At 39.6% G+C, this 17858-nt stretch overlaps 1 protein-coding gene across 1 annotated transcript in view; it reads right to left on the reverse strand.

The window, feature by feature from the left end:
* Positions 1-17858, reverse strand: part of RYR2 (ryanodine receptor 2) — a 908577-nt gene that overhangs the window by 680973 nt on the left and 209746 nt on the right. Inside the window, 3 exon segments of the mRNA XM_030194683.1 lie at positions 4901-4996; positions 10834-10969; positions 14439-14622. Of these exon segments, the coding sequence (XP_030050543.1) occupies positions 4901-4996; positions 10834-10969; positions 14439-14622 (416 nt within the window).

The following is a 17858-nucleotide window of genomic DNA, read 5'->3' on the forward strand; positions in this document are numbered from 1 at the left end:
TCACCAAAAATTGTGTGCATACATTTGGGCATGCGACCAATTTGCATGTGCAATTTGATTAAATAAGCTAATTATTGCCAATAATTGGCTTTTTAACAAGCAATTATTCACACTAATTAGAATTTATTGTAATTTACGTGTGTAAATCCCACTCCTAAATTTTACACATGAATAAAAAAGGGGGCACAGAAATGGGAGGGTCATGGGCAGAATGGGGGTGTTCCTAGCATTTATGCACGTTGTTATAGAATAAGGGGGGATATGTGCCTAATTTAAGTGTGTACATTTGCACCACATTTCAGTTGGTGCAAATGGCTACATCTAAAGTTAGTCGCAATTCGCAGGCATAAACTCTATTCTATAAACCGCCAAAATGGAGTTACCGCATGGCTACCACGTGGCTCTTGTGGTAATTTCAATTTTGGCGCATGTCCGATACGCGTGTACAAAAAATAATTTTTATTTTCGGATGCGCGTATCAGACGGGCACCAAGTGGCAAATGACATGCATAGGACATTACCGCATGGCTACCGTGTGAGATTTTATCACTAGGTCAATGGCTGGCGATAAGGTCTCAGACCCAAAATGGACGCGCGGCAATTTTGATTTTGGCACACATCCATTTTTGGCAAAAAATTAAAAAAGGCCTTTTTACAGGTGCGATGAAAAATGGACCTGCGCATGCCCAAAACACGCACCTACCCTACCGCAGGCCATTTTTCAGCGCACCTTAGTAAAAGGACCCCTCTGAGCACAGCTTACAGAACAGCGCATTTTTGGTGCTGATTTTTTCACCGTCATATATAGAATTTACCCCCTATAAGCACAGAAAATAGCATTCAACCTCTGGGTGTAAAAAATATAATAGCCACTAACCTAGCTCTGTGGCATGAGTCTTGTGTGCTCTCCCATGTAAGTGCATTATTTTTGTACAGTCTATTTGCATATACTGCACTGGGGAGCAAACATTTTTCTTTACACTTGCACGAGGAAGCCATATGCTGGACTGTAATGCACAGCTCTAAGACACGATAACTACATTGGCCCCATAGCTGAGTATAAAGGGGGTTTGGAGAAATTCCTAGAGAAGATATCTATAAGCAGTTTCTAGCAGAGCAGACCTTGGAATGCTACCGCTCATCTCTGGGAGGGAACTGCAAGTAATTGATCTAATTTGGGGGGGATTTTCAAGGCACTTCCTAATGATCTGGATTGGCTATTGTCAGAGACAGGATACTGGGCTTGATGGACTTTTGATCTGACCCCAGCACAGCATTTTATGTTCTTATCTGCTTATGCTGTTGAATAAAAAGCCAGCGTTAATTTTAACTTCAAGCACATGCATTCCTTTTAGGCTTAAAGTGAAATTTTGCATTTGGTAACAAGAATGTGATTGAGCTGGTAAAAGTTAATTTATTTACTAAATAAGTTAAACTGTTACATGCTAGATAGCTATAATTGCACGGAATAATTCAGACTGATTTTCAAATGTTTATAATAAATAAGTTAAAAGTGTTAAGTGCTTGTTAGCTATAATTGCACAGAATATTCAGACTGATTTTCAAATGTTTATGCCAAAAGTACAGTACAAGAGGAAAATTGCACACAATCAAGCTCATTGTTACTATTGGAAATATGCATAAATTGTAATGGATAAGATGCTAGGCACAACAATTTAACATAAAATGGAAGAGTGCAATGTGGTGAGTGTCATGGCAACCTTTGACCTCTGGTTTGTTTTCTTTTCTTATTTCTGTTCATACTTTCACCTCTCTCTTTCAACTCCTCCCATGTCCCATCTCTTTACACGCCCTCTCTCAACCTCTTCTTAGCCCCTCCAGACCATTTCCGCATTCACTCCTATTAAGCCAATATTTATATAGATTGAAATATAATATAATTTTATTTAAAAAAAGACAAAAAAACAAACAGTAGATTTAAATGAAATAAAGGAAGGTGGAGGATTTTTTAGATTCATGATGGCAGTAATTCAGTAGCCTTTAGTACTGTTGTGAGACATTAGAATTGTTGAGAGACTTGTAAGGCACTAAAAAACCTGAAGTCTTTTCCTCCATGTTTTCATTTAAATAATTGAATATTTTATTGAAAAATTCAGTTGGGCAGATTTTTTAATCTGCTGCAGTAGACCGGCGGTACTTCTGCTTTAGCGAGCAGTAAGCCCGCATTGGGCTTACTGCCATTTAAATCATTTTCAATATCAGGCCCAAGGTGTCTTCTTCCAAAGCTTTTCAGCAAATTAATAGATAACATTTCTTATTATTTCTATTATGTCACAACTGGAAAATCTTCCTCAGTCAGGCCTGTACAGTTTCTAATGGATAACATGAATATGGATGTGCATTTATTGCCACACATTTGCCTCCTAATTCTATAAAGGTCACCAAAGATTTTGCAGACCCAATTTGCGTGCAATTTAATTGAATAACACTCTAATTAGCGCCAATAATTGGCTTTTAACAAGCATTTCTTGGCACTAATTAGATTTAAATGGAATTTACTTGCATAAGCTTAGGTGCAGGATCATCATCTAAATTTTATGTGTGAGGTAATAAGGGGGTGCAGAAATGGGAGGGTCATGGGAGGAACAGGGGCATTCCTAGCATTTACATGTGTTGTTATAGAATAAGGGGGGATATACGCCTATTTTAGGAACATACACTGCACCGTGTTTCAGTCGGTGCAAATGGCTATGCCTAAAGTTAGGCGTGATTCCTGGGCATAAGAGCTATGCTATAAACTGTGCCTAAATGTAAGCGTGGCCTATAGAATAGCATTTTTTTTCAGATCCATATATAGAATTCTTACCCTTGGTGTGATAGCCTACTTTATAAATATTGGTACATACAAAATCAATTTAATGAGAAGTAACCTATGAATTAATGTGCATAAAGTTGATTTATTTATTTATTTGTAACATTTATACCCTGCACTTTCCCCACTCATTAGCAGGTTCAATGCAGCTTACATAGTAAATCATGTTAACAAAGTGATATAAAATGGATGCAGCTATAATATTGTAAGTAAAGAGGTAATCATTTATGTGTGGATAGGTAAGATGGGCATAAAGGAGGAAGGAAGAGTTAGGGGAATGATAGGAGGGGAGTAAGCGCTTCAATAAACAATGAATCAAAATTAAAAAACAAATAAACCAAAAGAAATGTCCTAAATTGGGGGAGGATGGGAGGAGTCTGAAATGACCTGTAAATAGAACAAATTTGTTTTCCATTCTCCTGTAAACGAACTATTTTTCCATGTAGCTTAAAAATACTGGTGCATGCAAAATCAATTGAATGAACAGTAACCTATAAATTAATGTGTGTTTAGTTGATTTCTGCATATTAAGAACTTCTCAAAACATGTTACAAATTTTTTATTACCAAAATGAATCACATCAAAATTAGGGGCCGTTTTACTAAGCCGCATAGGCATGTACGTGCATCCTACATGTGCCACTTTTGAACTACAACTACCACCCAGCTATCACGTGGCCTGGGAGGTAATTTCATTTTTTACGTGCATCCACTAAGTGTGCTGGAAAATATATTTTATTTTCTGGCGCGCAGCACTAACTGGGCGGTAATCAGCACTGTACATGCGTAGACCATTACCGCCCAGTTAATGCATGAGACCTTACTACTAGGTCAATGGATGGTGGTAAGGTCTCAGGTTCAAAATGGACGTGCGCCAGTTTTTATTTTGCCACACATCCCATTTTCGGCCAAAAGAAAAAGGCCTTTTTTGCAGGTGCGCTGAAAAATGGACCTGTGCGTGTCCAAATCACGCATCTACACCAGCGCAGGCCACTTTTCAGCACACCTTAGTAAAAGAACCCTTAATTTAAAAAATGTCCAAAACTAAGGAAAAAAGATCTGCAAATAAATCATTTTTTTCTGTGCACTGCTCTTGTTTTTATTCTCACACAGTCACTCGGGAGTTGTTTTACTAAGATGCACTAACGGATTTAGCACACGCTAACAAATTACATAGTAACATAGTAGATGACAGCAGAAAAAGACCTGCACGGTCCATCCAGTCTGCCCAACAAGATAAGCTCATATGTGCTACTTTTTACATCCCCCCCACCCCCACACACACACGCATTCTGCTAATACATCCCACACACACGTATTCTGCTAATACATCACACACACACAAATTAGTGTGCGTTAAATGCTAAAAAGCCCATAGATATACAGTAGCCTGCATGGAATTTAGCATATGAATCGTTAGTGAGCACTAAATCTGCTAGCACAGTGTTTCCAAAGTCCGGTCCTGGAGTAACCCTTGCCAGTCATGGGTTCAGGATATCCACAATGAATATGCATGAAAGAGATTTGCATACACTGCCTCCATTATATGCAAAATTGTTTCATGCATATTCATTGTGGATATCCTGAAAACCTGACTGGCAAAGGGTACTCCAGGACCAGACTTGGGAAATACTGCACTAGTACACCTTAGTAAGATGACCCTTCAATAGTTAATATTTCATATAAAAATCAGTTCTCTGTTTACGAATAAGATGGAATAGAATCCTTCCCTGACACTTCTTCAGAAAACAGTAGTATTATATTACAGAAAAGATGTCTACTCAATAGCAGCTTAGCACCTGGTTTGCAGTTTTCATCAGTTTCTCCTATTTTTGAAAAGAGGTACATGGGTGAGTTTCACATTGCTACAATATAAATCAAGCAGACTGTGTCAAAGCCGGGGCAGCAAAATGAAATCAAATTCAGGACTCAGCTGGGAAGCATTACCTTTGCATTCCACCATTTTCTCCTACAGCATTTAAAATAATATTGCAGTCCAGATTCAAACCTACTCTCAAAACAATCTCAATGAAAGTCTTCCAAAAGGAAAACACAACAGGAAACATACCAGAGGAGGCTTCCAGTCTCTCCAATTTGCTGATCAGCCAGTCTAGAGAGCCTGAAAACTGAGCACAGTTTTTGCGGTTTCCTCTAATAAGAGCAGCTGCAAACAAAAAAAACAAATAAAAACATCTGTAATAATCAGTTTGGGTAAATATAGGTCCACAGTAATGCAGTCAAACAATGTAGCTAGCCCATAACTCCAGAAACATGTTCTACTGACATTTAATGAAATCATCACCACAAAAATCAAAATATTTTTGACATATGAAAATCAAAAATGATGTCTGGAAAAAATGGGACACTTTACATAGTTTCAAAATACTTTGCAATTGACATTTAGTATTACCTTTAAACATGCATTAGTATAATGGAGGGGTTTTTTTCTTAGTTAATTCATACTTTGTGTTCAAAGGGGTCCTTTTACTAAGGTGCACTGAAAAATGGCCTGCAGTAGTGTAAGCGTGTGTTTTGGCTGTGCACAGAATCATTTTTCAGTGCACCTGTAAAAAATGCCTTTGGGGGGGGGGGGGGGGCGAAAATGGCCATGCGACAAAATGAAAATTGGTGTGCATCCATTTTGGGTCTGAGACCTTACCACCAGCCATTAACTCAGTGATTTGGTCTCAATCATTAACTGGGCAGTAATGGTCAACGTGCATCCAAATGCTGATTACCGCCCGTGAACCAGAAAATAAAAATATTTTCTGATGCGCCTATTGGACGTGCATCAAAAATGAAATTACCGCCTGGACCATGCGGTAGCCGGGTGGTAACTCAGAATTGGCGCGTGTTGGGCACACATAGGAGCTTACGCAGCTTAGTAAAAGGGCCCCAAAGCGTTCTCCTTCAATCTTGACACATTCACAAAGTCTTCAGTGCCACTGGGCTCAATGAATTATGGGGTTTTATTAAGAGTTCAACTGTTTTGCAAACTCAGTGCACTGGAGCTCCATCCTGTTGAAAAATACACTACTCAGAAATGTCTCAAATTTCAGGCAGAAGTTTCAGCTAGAGTAGGAATTTTTAAGGTCAACTTCAAAATCTCCACCCTGGTCCACAATCTACGGTGTAGTCCCAGGATACGATAGACCTTATTGACCTACCAACCAGAAAGAGATCTAGATCATCTCGTACATACCTAAACCTCCACTACCCAACTTGCAAATGACTCAAATACAAAACAACCTATGCATCAAGTTTCTCCTACATAAGCGCACAAATATGGAACACACTCCCAAAAGTTATGAAAACAATCCAAGACCACCTAAACTTCAGAAAATCACTAAAAACCAACCTCTTCAAAATTGCCTACCCTTCAGATCCAACATAAATCCCCACATCCGGCTACACAACTAAACCAATATACAACCTTTCTCCTTTCTACCTTAAGTAGAGAGGTGTGGTAGCCGTGTTAGTCCACTCTTAAAGGTTATCAATAGAAATCAAACAAAATAAAACATGGAAAAGAAAATAAGATGATACCTTTTTTATTGGACATAACTTAATACATTTCTTGATTAGCTTTCAAAGGTTGCCCTTCTTCCTCAGATCGGAAATAAGCAAATGAGGTAGCAGATAGTATATATGAGAGAAACATCAAAGCATTACTTTGACTGTCTGACAGAGTGGGAGGGTGGGGGTATGCATGGGGATATCAAAGCATTTCATTGATATTCTAACAGAATGGGTGTTGGTAGGTGAGAGGAGGGTAATAAACAGAGAAATAAACAGAGAAATACAGCTTTATGTTTTATAATGAGTTAGAAAACCCAGATCCTTATTAAGTCCTGTTTGTTGGGTGTCAAAATATTCAATCATTCTTATTTCAAAGGTCTTACGTTCCTGTATTGTTTTAGAATTACCTTTCAGTATTCTTACTGTGAAATCACTGGTGCAGTGTTCTGGAAGGGCAACCTTCGAAAGCTAATCAAGAAATGTATTAAGTTATGTCCAATAAAAAAGGTATCATCTTATTTTCTTTTCCATGTTTTATTTTGTTTGATTTCTATTGATATCCTTTCTACCTTAAAGGAGCCTGGAATACACCTACACCTACCTATTCGAACACAACATAACCTTGTATCTGTTCTTTACCGGACTTGCAAATGCCTTTACGGTATTGTGTAAGCCACATAGAGCCTGCATATAGGTGGGAAAATGTGGGGTACAAATGCAACAAATAAATAAATAAGGTTATTTGGGAAAATATTGGGGGATCCCATTTTTCCAGACACCATTTAGATTGTGATAGAGCGTTCAGATGCGCTAGCATTTTTAGCTCATGCTAAAAGTTAGCTTGAGCTAAACGCTGAGATGCCCATAGATATATAATGGGTGTCTCAGTGTTTAATGCCAGCTGATTTTAAGTTGAAGCTAAAAACACCAGTGCACCTTAATGAAAGACCCCCTAAAACTGCTCACAGGAAGAATGCGGCACCATTCGGAGGTGGATAGAGAGAAAAGGCCCTGTGAAGCTCCGCTGGGTAGCGTGTAGCTCATGTTCACGTGTGTGCATGTTGGAACTCGCAACCCAGTAGAGCTTCATGGGGCCTTCTCTCTATCTGCCTCCGGATAGTGTTGCATCCTTCTGGTGAGCAAATTTAATTTTTCAACTGGGTGTTATGGGGCTTTAATACTATACTACTGCGGCCACGTGTTGGAAACCACTGCTTAAAGAGAATGTGGGCACCACTTGATACTTATTGTCAAGTTAACAATGTGTAGTTTGTATGTAATCTCAGCATTGTATTACTATGGAACTCATTTTCAAATGAGAAAAAAATGTCCAAAAAGTGGCATAAATTTGCATTTGGACGCTTTTCTCACAAAAACATCCAAATTGGTATTTTCAAAACAAATTTTTAGATGTTTTTCTATGAAGTCCGTCATAAATGCATTCAGATCAGAAAAGGGCATGTCAGGGACATGTTATGGGTGGGATCTGGGCGTTCCTAACACTTGGATGTTTTTCAAATCAAAACAAAAGTGTCCAGGACTAAAATTAAGACGTTTTGAGCTAGACCTGTTTTTATAACGAATAAGGCATAAAAGGGTGCCCTAAATGACCCAATGACCACTGGAAGGAATCCGGGGTGACCCCCCCCCCACCCCCAGTTGCCACTGATCCCTCCACACACAAATGTGAATACAAATATGATTTAGCAACCTCTATAACAGCCTCAGATGTTAGAGGCAGGTCTATTAGATCAGCAAGCAGGTCCCTGGAGTAGTGTAATGGTCAGTGCAGTGCACCATGTAGTCGGGGACTGTGGGCCCTATCTCTCTCTACTTTTCACATTTGTGGGGGAAACTGTGAGCCCTCCAAAACTCACCAGAAACCCAATGTACCCACACATAGGTGCCCCCTTCACCCATAACGGCTATTATGTAGTTGTGGTCAGTGGGTTTGAGGGGCTCAGCAGACAAGAAAAGGGAGCAACGGTGAGATGTGTACCTGGGAGCATGTTTTTGAAGTCGACTGCAGTGCCCCCTAGGGTGCCCCATTTACCTCCTGGGATGTCTGAGAGACCAGTCTACTAAAAATGCTGGCCCCTCCTACATCACAGTGGCTTGATTTTCTACGTTTTACACTTGGACATGTTTTTTTTTTTTTTAATGGACCAAAAAACAAAACATCCAAAGCACAAAACCTTTTTAGAAACAGTATTTTCAAAAACAAAAGACAGACGTTTTTCTTTTTGGAAAATTAACTTCTTTCTTATTCAGATTTTGGATGTTTTTTTCAAAATGACTAAAGTCAGGCTTAGACGTCATATCGAAAATGCCCCTCTATGTGACCTGGGAGAAGGGGAGGGGAGTTTTTGAATTTTGAGTTGTTGCTGTTTCTATATTGTAATTTGAAGTCAATACAAATATTGAACTAAAAAAAATAATGCCATCTCTATGTAGGTTTCAATGTGGATTTAGTTAATTATTAAAACATTTAGTGTTTTTAGCTCGCGGTAGAAATCAGCTGGTGGTAAATGCCGAGGCGGCCATTATATTCCTATGGGTCTATTAGCATTTTACCGCCATCTGTTTTCTACAGCGAGCTAAAAATGCTACCACGGCTTAGTAAAAGACCTCTTTATATTCCACACTGTTCAAAGTTCTAGACGGATTACAACCTTACATATGTATCTTCTTTTAGGACTACCTATTGTACAAACCAGAACAGAAAAGTCTTAGTTCAATGAGATAACAACTCATTGTTTGTCGTTAATTGACTTTAGGTTGCATTAGAAGAAAGTTGTTGTAAGTTTAAAGGCCTTAAACAATTTTTGCACGAAAACAAGTAAACCATGTTTGATTTTGTTAGAGCAAGGAATCTTGCTTTTCAGACATCACAATATCAAAGCAGAAGTAATGAGTCTCAAATAAATAAATAAATAAATAAATAAAAACAACAGCAACAACAACAAAAAAAAGCATCCACTATTTTATTATTTCTAGGACCTCAGCTGCAATGTCAGGTAATTTTACTGCCGCTGACATATTTTATTTAAAAAAGTGCAAAGTTTCCTGAAGAGCTGTTATGAAAGCAGAAAAAAAGCTGATGCAACTTTACTTCTACAGCAGAGCTTATCAATCTTTCTGTGGCTGCAACTATTTGCATAGCTGCAGAAAATACACCATTCCCCCCCACCCCAACCCCACTACAGAGGTGCTGGCCAATAATGTCTTTGTAGCAAAGGTGTAACCAGATCTGTCATTTTGGGTGAGCTCCCCCTCCTCTTTATCCTGCATTTCTCTCCCTCTCCCCCACCCCTGGTTCTGCCATTTATTTCCGCCCACAGCCCATCAGCTCCCCACCCACTCTACCTTAGCACCTTCGCTGGCAGCAGCAGCAGCAATGCACGTCCACTGCCTGTGCAGGCCTCACAGGCTTCTTTCTGCCACGTCCCGCCAGAAGGGAAACAGCAAGTGACAATCAATGATGGTGTGATGTGGCAGGTGGAAGTCTAGGGACGACCATCTCTAAGGACGACCTAAATTTCAGGATTTAGGCTTCCCTGACTGTATTATCAAAACGAAAGATGGACGTCCATCTTGTTTCAATAATACGGGTTTCCCTGCCCCTCCACCGGGATGTTTTGCGAGGACGTCCTCAGCAAAACTTGGCTGTCCCTTTCGATTATGCCCCTCTAAGTGTTCCCACGTTAGCTCTGCATTATTCAGTTAGCATGCACTAATTGCAACATGCTAGCTGGATAATGCTTCCTATGTCCATTCCCAGTTTTGTATAGTAACTGACAGGCTCATATTCGAAGGAGAGGGGCGGGGAAACCAGTATTATTGAAACGAAAGATGGACGTCCATCTTGTTTCGATAATACGGGTTTCCCCGCCCCTCCACCGGTGACCCGATTCAGCTACTGATCGTTTGAGTGACACCATTACATTGGGAGTCAAGATAAGTAATCGGTAGCTTCATCATAGCAGCATATTGTAAAGCAGTAAATATTAATATATATCCTGTGATCTCAACTGTTCAGATACAGGAATTTATTCATTGTTAACCCTCAGGACATTTCAAGTCCATTTTTGATATTTTGGACATTTACTAGTGTGGAGTTTTTTTTAGGGGGCTAGATGATGCTGTGCCGAACCCAAGCCTTATAGTCTGATCATCTTGGGCTGGCTGGGTGGCGCTACTGAATCCCCTTTATTTCTCCACTTCATATGTTGAATGATTTATATGTAATTGTGGGTGACAATTGCTTCCTATATCCTACACCACACACAGGTAGTGTGAAACTGTGATTTTGGAGTTTCAAACCAATTATTTGCAAGCTTGAGTGCATTACTACATATAAAATATAACTCAACTCTGGGATCACTTCAGATAGTCAACACTTAATTAGCACAATGTTATTTTTTCACTTGTTCCTTTTTCTTAGAAGAGTTTATTACACAAAGATTACTCATGCATCCTCACCTAGTAACTCATACAAAGAGTTTAGAATAGACTTCCAAGCCTCTCCAGCTTCCTTCCCAGCTATATCGGCAAAGTGAGCGGCACTGCTATACACATGCAGGCGGTCAATGCATTCGAGGACAAGATTGATCATACCCTGGAAAGAAAATACTCAATACGTAGTATCTGGGAAGTAATATTAATTAACAGTACTCAGTGAGTAATACATGCAATAGCCACTATAACCTGCACTGGTGACATAGGCCAAATAATTTCACACAATCCACCAGATTCTATATATGGTGTCCAGATTTGCGTGCTCAAGATGCGTGCACAATTTCATTGAATAATGAACATTTCACTGTCAATGATTGGGTGCTAACAATCAATTATCGATGTTAATTGGCATTCATTAATATTTGTGTGTGCATCTGGCTGTACACTATTCTATAAGGCATGGCGCCTAACTCTACTCGTGGGTAACCCAAAAAGGAGGCATGGCCATGGGAGTGTCAGGGACATTCCAAAAAGTTGCACGCATAATTTAGAATACGGCATCAGCACGCCTAACTTGGGTGCCAGCATTTACACAAGGTTTCAGCAAGTGTAAATCTGGCACCTAAAGTTAGGCATGGGAATCAGCGCTCAGTGCGATTCTATAAAGGGTATGTGGCCTTTATGGAATCACGCATAGTGCCAATTTTTTTCAGCATCCAATTTTGAACGCCATTTACTGAATCTGGTCTGATAGGTGGCACAGTATTACACTATTAATTGCACCAAACAGAGTAAAGAGAAAGTCAGAGTTTTCACTAGGATTGATTACTTCTGCTCATGTAGAGTTACATTAGCCCTTAATTCTATAAACCTGTGCATCCAAATTTATGTTTAGTGCACAAATTTATGCACACAGTTTATAGAATGAGGTCAGTATTGGCTTAAATCGGTGCTAATTGGAACCAATTAGCAATTGTGCATCTAATTGCCCTTAGTCACTATTCTAGAAGTTTTGCATGCAAATTCTATCATGCACAACTTCCAGGGAGGTGGGGATGTGGGAAGGGCATGGGTGGGCCTGGTGCATGCCTAGGAGTTAAGAGTACATATTATACAGTCCTAGGAGTTACTAGGGGTTTTTTTTGAGGGGGTATTTGGGGGTATGAAGTACTGGCACCTTTTCTATTGTCTGCTAAAATTGACCCACAGGCCCCAAGTTTTAATGATAGAGCTCAGGCTCTATACACCAATTATGTCTTGTCATAGATTCTGTGGCTGGTTGCAGGGGGCCTGGCTATTATGGGGTGGGTCCCTCAGTGATCACCCCACTCTTGAAAGGTAGCCTAGCATTTGAGCACTGGCACCTTTTTTGCTACAAAAAACACACTGGGAGTTACACACCTAACTACCAACAGTTAGGTGCAAATACTTACAAAAGCCTGTGACATGGTGTAAGTGCTCATGCATATAGCTAAGTGCAAAACTGAAGACGTACACTCGTATCCTATATTGGCAGTAGACCTACTATTATAGAATTCGCATTTAGGGGTGAATTCTATAAATGGGGCTGAAAAAATTGGCACTGAAGAAAGCACTATTCTATAAGCCATGCTTAAAGTTAGGTGCAGTTTATAGAATAGCGCTTATGCCTGGGAATCGCGCCTAACTTTAGGTGCGGCCATTTGCACCAATTGAAACGTGGTGCAAATCTTCGTGCCAAAATTAAGTGTGTTTCTTCCTTTTTCTATAACTACATGTGTTAATTTTAGGAATGCCCTTGTTCTGCCCATGAACCTCCCATTTCCACACCCTCTTTTTGAACTCACACATAAAACTTAGACGCAGATCCCATGCCTAAATTTATATGCCTATATTTCAATTAAATCTAATTAGTGCCAATAATTGCTTGTTAACAAGCCAATTATTGGTGTTAGCTCATTATTCAATTAAAATGAATGTGCAAATTGGACACGTGCCACAATTTGCGCACACAATTTTTAACGCTATTATAGAATTTGAGGGTTAGTGTGCATCATCCTGGAGCCTAATTTTTGGATTATAATTCTTAAATCTACCTCTATGTCACCACAGTCCTAGTGCTTTAAAATATCGTCGTAAATTTATCTGTGTACAGAAAGTATTACAAATAATCAGAAAATATATACAAATAGCACAACTATAAAAATGCAGCCACTTAAACTAATCACAGATGGCCAACCCATGTTTGCTGGATCAGTATGTGGCAAATGTAGGACTTGGAAGCAGAGAGAACAGCAATTCAATATTCAGAAAAACAAAGAAAGTGATTTCAAGTGAACATTAGAGAAAATTTCCAGTAGAAGAAACAAATGAAGTGCTGAATACTTCTACATTAGTGTATTATCATTTTCAACTTTGTCATATGTATTTTCCCATGGAAATAAATATGAGTAGGACATGAATGAATCAACAGTGATGATTCACCATGTAAAAATCTGGAAATGAACATCAGGCCATGAACAGACTAATATTCAAAATAAGTTATACATTTACAGATAGCTTTGTGATGAATTCATTGGTGAAAGCTGACAGTTGCTTAGGGGTGCATGGATTGGGCTGAGCTATCTTCAAAAGATACAATCAACATAGCAAAGCTAGAATACTCATGTGAATATTAATAAAGATATATAAAGGATTCCAAATTACTCCTTTCAAGGGCTAGACAAGTTATGAATCCAAATAAAAAAAAAGCATACTTTGAATTGACTGTATCTGAAAGCCAGAAGTCTAAAAATTAATATTGGAGTATTAGAATGTATTGCGCCAATATTCAAAGGGAATTATATGTTGGCCACCAGGTGAGCAATCCATAACTCCCCCTTATCTTATGTTTCAAAAATTGTACTGATAATATTGAGTCATTCAAATTGCTAAACATTCAGATACTATCGACCTGATATTCAAAAGTGCTTATGCAGAGAGTGGCATTAAACACTATTAAGCTCACTTTAATGCCACCTTAACACACTTTCAATGGTAACACAGGTGTTTAATATATTTAAACTAGCCGTTGAGCCCATGTAAACGGGCTAGTTTTGGAATGGGGATTCCGAGGCCCCCCCCCCTCGAGGTCGCCGCTGCTTGGCCCCCCCCCCCCCTGGCCTGAGCACTGTCTGTTATTGAACTTACATCGCACCACGCAGACGCAGCAGGCACATCAGCAAAGCTGTCATCGGGACGGGCTTCCTTCTCTGCCTGTGTCCCGCCCCCGTGTGCCGTAACGCAATAAGAAAGACAGTGCTCGGGCCGGGTGGAGGGGCGGCGGTGGCGGCGACTCCGGGTGGGGTGAGCGGTAGCAGTGACCTCGGGGGGGGAGGGGGAGGGCGGAGCGTTTGCGAGTACGTCTGCGGCATGCGCAGTAGAGACTTCCCACTCTGTCCCGCCCCCCTCATCACGTATTGATGCAGGGGCGGGGCAGAGAGGGAAGTCTCTACTGCACATTTGCAAGTGTACGACACTCGCCTTTTATATGTTTGATAGGCTCCCACAGTCCAATGCTGGTTGCAACTTCAGTGCAATGTCCACAACTAAATTCTCAAAAACACACATTTATTTAATACTGTTTCATATTAAGATCAATAATTCTATACCTCTTCCTGGAAGAGATTCTGTCGATTCTTTAATGCTCGAAGCCTGTTTTGTTTGTCCTCATGTTCTAAATGTTCATCAGGTGGATGGAAGTAACCAATCAGGTCTTGAAGACTCAAATTGACCGATTCTATAGGCAAATCCATTGTGGAAGACTTCCCTTTCTTAGTGAGAGCATCAAGGCCCCTAAAATGAATTCCAAGCATAAATAAATAATTTTACCTTCATTTTGATATTCTTCAAGTAGAAGTGCAATTTGAGAAAAACAACAGGGGTTGCTATTAAACCGATCTGCCTGTATTAAGTCTGGGAGTTACCCAGACAAGTTTTTCACTTGAAGATCCCTCCACCCCCACCCCCCCACCCCCACCCCCCCCCACACACACACACATACACACTGATGGCCTGATACATTTTGTCTGACAACTCATTGGCTTCATCTTCACTGTAATTTCTGTTGTTTTGGGGCTTTTCTGCCTCCCAACCTAGGTGATAGTTCATAAAATTACCCTTCACATGTGCTTGAGGAGCTACTTATAAAATTGTGTGGGGTACAGTATGTATGTGTTTAATGTATGAGGACAGATACAGAGCACCTACTTTCATGTGATGCAATTTATGCATTGTCAGAGGCGGAGAAGAGTTTAGTAGGGGTGAGATTGGCACATGTGCATTTATTTTGTCCATTCTTCCCAACATACATGCCTACAATTACGCCTGCCTCAGAGCAAGGCATAAATTGATGCGTCTGCATTCCCTGTGGTAAAGACACACAGGCACCTATGTTGCCTTTATAAAACTAACACCTACAATTCAATAATTTTGTAAATACGCAAATCCACCCAATATTCAAAACTACTTAACTGGCCAGGAATGACTCCTGGCCAGTTAAATAGGGCTTATGTTTATGTAGTTCTTGATATATTGCCTTTTGGCACAACACATCAAAGCGATGTATAAAACATGAAGCAGAAAATGAAAAGAACTCCAATATTTATTTTTATTATTTTGTTACATTTGTACCCCGCGCTTTCCCACTCATGGCAGGCTCAATGCGGCTTACATATTATATACAGGTACTTATTTGTACCTAGGAAAGGGGAAAATTAGCATAAAGCAAGGAGAGAAGAGCACAAGCAGGGAGGAAGTGGGGTGACGGGGCAAGAAATGCTGACCATTAGCTGGGTCTGGGCTCTAGTAACCCCCATACAGAGGCGGTCCTAGAATGCTAAAGGCTAAAGAAAATAGAAGGGCTTTCAAACAACAACAAAAACAAGGATAGGAGAGCTCAGAGCGCAACTCTACTAAATGGACATCTCCAGATTATATGGTACCATTAATAAACTTACCTCAAAGAAACACTAAATATGAGGCAAGAAACTATCTCAGACTACGCCTCCCAAATTGAAAAAATGTGCAAAAATATACTAGATTCTGCAAAATCCTCAAATCGTTCCTATTCAAACAAACCCTCACAAAGAACAACCATATCTCAAACAATTAATTATCACCTGAATTGGTTATTATTCTATTCTCTTTGCGTTATGTACAATTTCTCATTCATAATAGATTTTCAAAATGTTAAACATCCATAGCTATCCCAGTATGTTTATGATAGTGTATTATAAAATTGGATTCTTACAACAAATTACTTTCTTATGCATTATTCTTAGTTATGTATCCAATACTGTCTATTGTAAGTCACATTGAACTTAAACTTGTTTGGGATAATGCGGGATACAAATGTCACAAATAAATAAATAAACTCCAAGGGAATGTAGTTCCAGAGGGATGGTGCAAGGTAAAAGAAGGCAGAGTGATGAGTGTAGTCAAATCTTGTGAAGTGGACTAGAGGAATAGCAAAGCGAGAGTCAAATGCAGACCAGAGAAGCCACGGAGGGTGATAAGGTGTAATTAAACCAGCTATATAGGAAGGAGAGCCTGAATGAAGAGCATGAAATGTAATCGTGACAACCTTGTGCATAATGTGAGACTTGATCAGGAGCCAATGGTGATGTTTTAAGAGGGAAGAGACATGGTCATATCATGGTGGGATAGAATGCGAACAGCAGTGTTTTGTACGATTTTAAGTTTATATTTATTTAAAAAACTTGATATACCGCTCACCTTTACCAGACCAGAATGGTTTACAGTAAACAATCAAAATAAAAATTAGAAAGGAACTCCATAAAATCAATAGGACAGACATAATCACATTCATCCAAGAAGTCCAACACTCGTACACATAAAAGACATAATATAATCAAACTTAAAGAAAAGAAAAAAAAATAGAACTTTACACTCCTGGGTCATAATTCAAAAGCCTGCTAAAATAAATAAGTTCTCAAAACGGCCTTAAATTTCTTATAATTTACTTCCCCATGGATTTCTCTTGGCAGGCCATTCCAAAGGGCCAGTTCTAGCCTGAAGAAGGTCCTATCCCTCGTGATTGCCTAATGGGCTTTCACCAGGGAAGGTGAATTCATTCTAAAGTCTTGTACGGATCTAAAGTATCTTGTTGGTGTATATAGCAATGTCCACCTATTTAGGGTATGCAGGTTGATGTTCTCATAAAGACCTGTGCACTAGGCACAGGACCTTGAATTTGTTTCTAAATGGGACAAGTAACCAATGGTACTTTACAAACAAGGGGGTTACATGGTCAAACAGCCTGGCATTCTCTAGTGTTTTGAATGGTTTGCAACCTTTTAAGTTGGCGACCTGGCAGGCCCAGTTAGATTGTATTACCATAATCCAATCTAGAGGTAAGTAGGGCATATATTAATGTTTGTAACACAGCCTCATCAAAGTAACCCTTTACCGACCTCAGCTGTCACAGTAGAAAAAATGCTTTTTTTGAGAGACAGGAAATCTGTTCCTCAAAGGAAAACCAGTCATACAGGCTTATTGAACAAGAAAAGTATCATATCTGTGGTGGTATCCTTTCCTGTTATCCATCAAACTGTAGTTTTACTGATGTTTCGGACAAGTCGGTTTTGCTGTAGTGAGCCAGCTACTACCACTAACCATTTATGAAGATGGGATGGATCTAATGTAGTTGGAGATATCTTAGGAAGGATGAGTATATCATCTGCATAGCAGTATGCATTCAAACATAAGTCCTCAATCAGATTTATCAATGGATTCAAATAAATGTTAAAGAGTAATGATGACAGGGCCGAGCCCTACAGAACTCCTCAGCTCAGGGGTATAAGGGAGGAGCAATATCTCCCGCTGAATATCACAGTTAGTAGCTAGTCGCTAACTGGCTATATTGTGTGACAGCTCATTAGACACAGATATTCAGCGAAAAGCCAGCTATGCTGAGCAGTCAAACTAGGCCACTTAGATGGCAGACCTATCTTTGACCGCTAAAAATTTAACCGGTTAGTGCTGAATATCGGCATATCCGGTTAAAACTT

Source organism: Microcaecilia unicolor, chromosome 3, assembly GCF_901765095.1.
Source record: "Microcaecilia unicolor chromosome 3, aMicUni1.1, whole genome shotgun sequence".
NCBI lineage: Eukaryota > Metazoa > Chordata > Amphibia > Gymnophiona > Siphonopidae > Microcaecilia > Microcaecilia unicolor.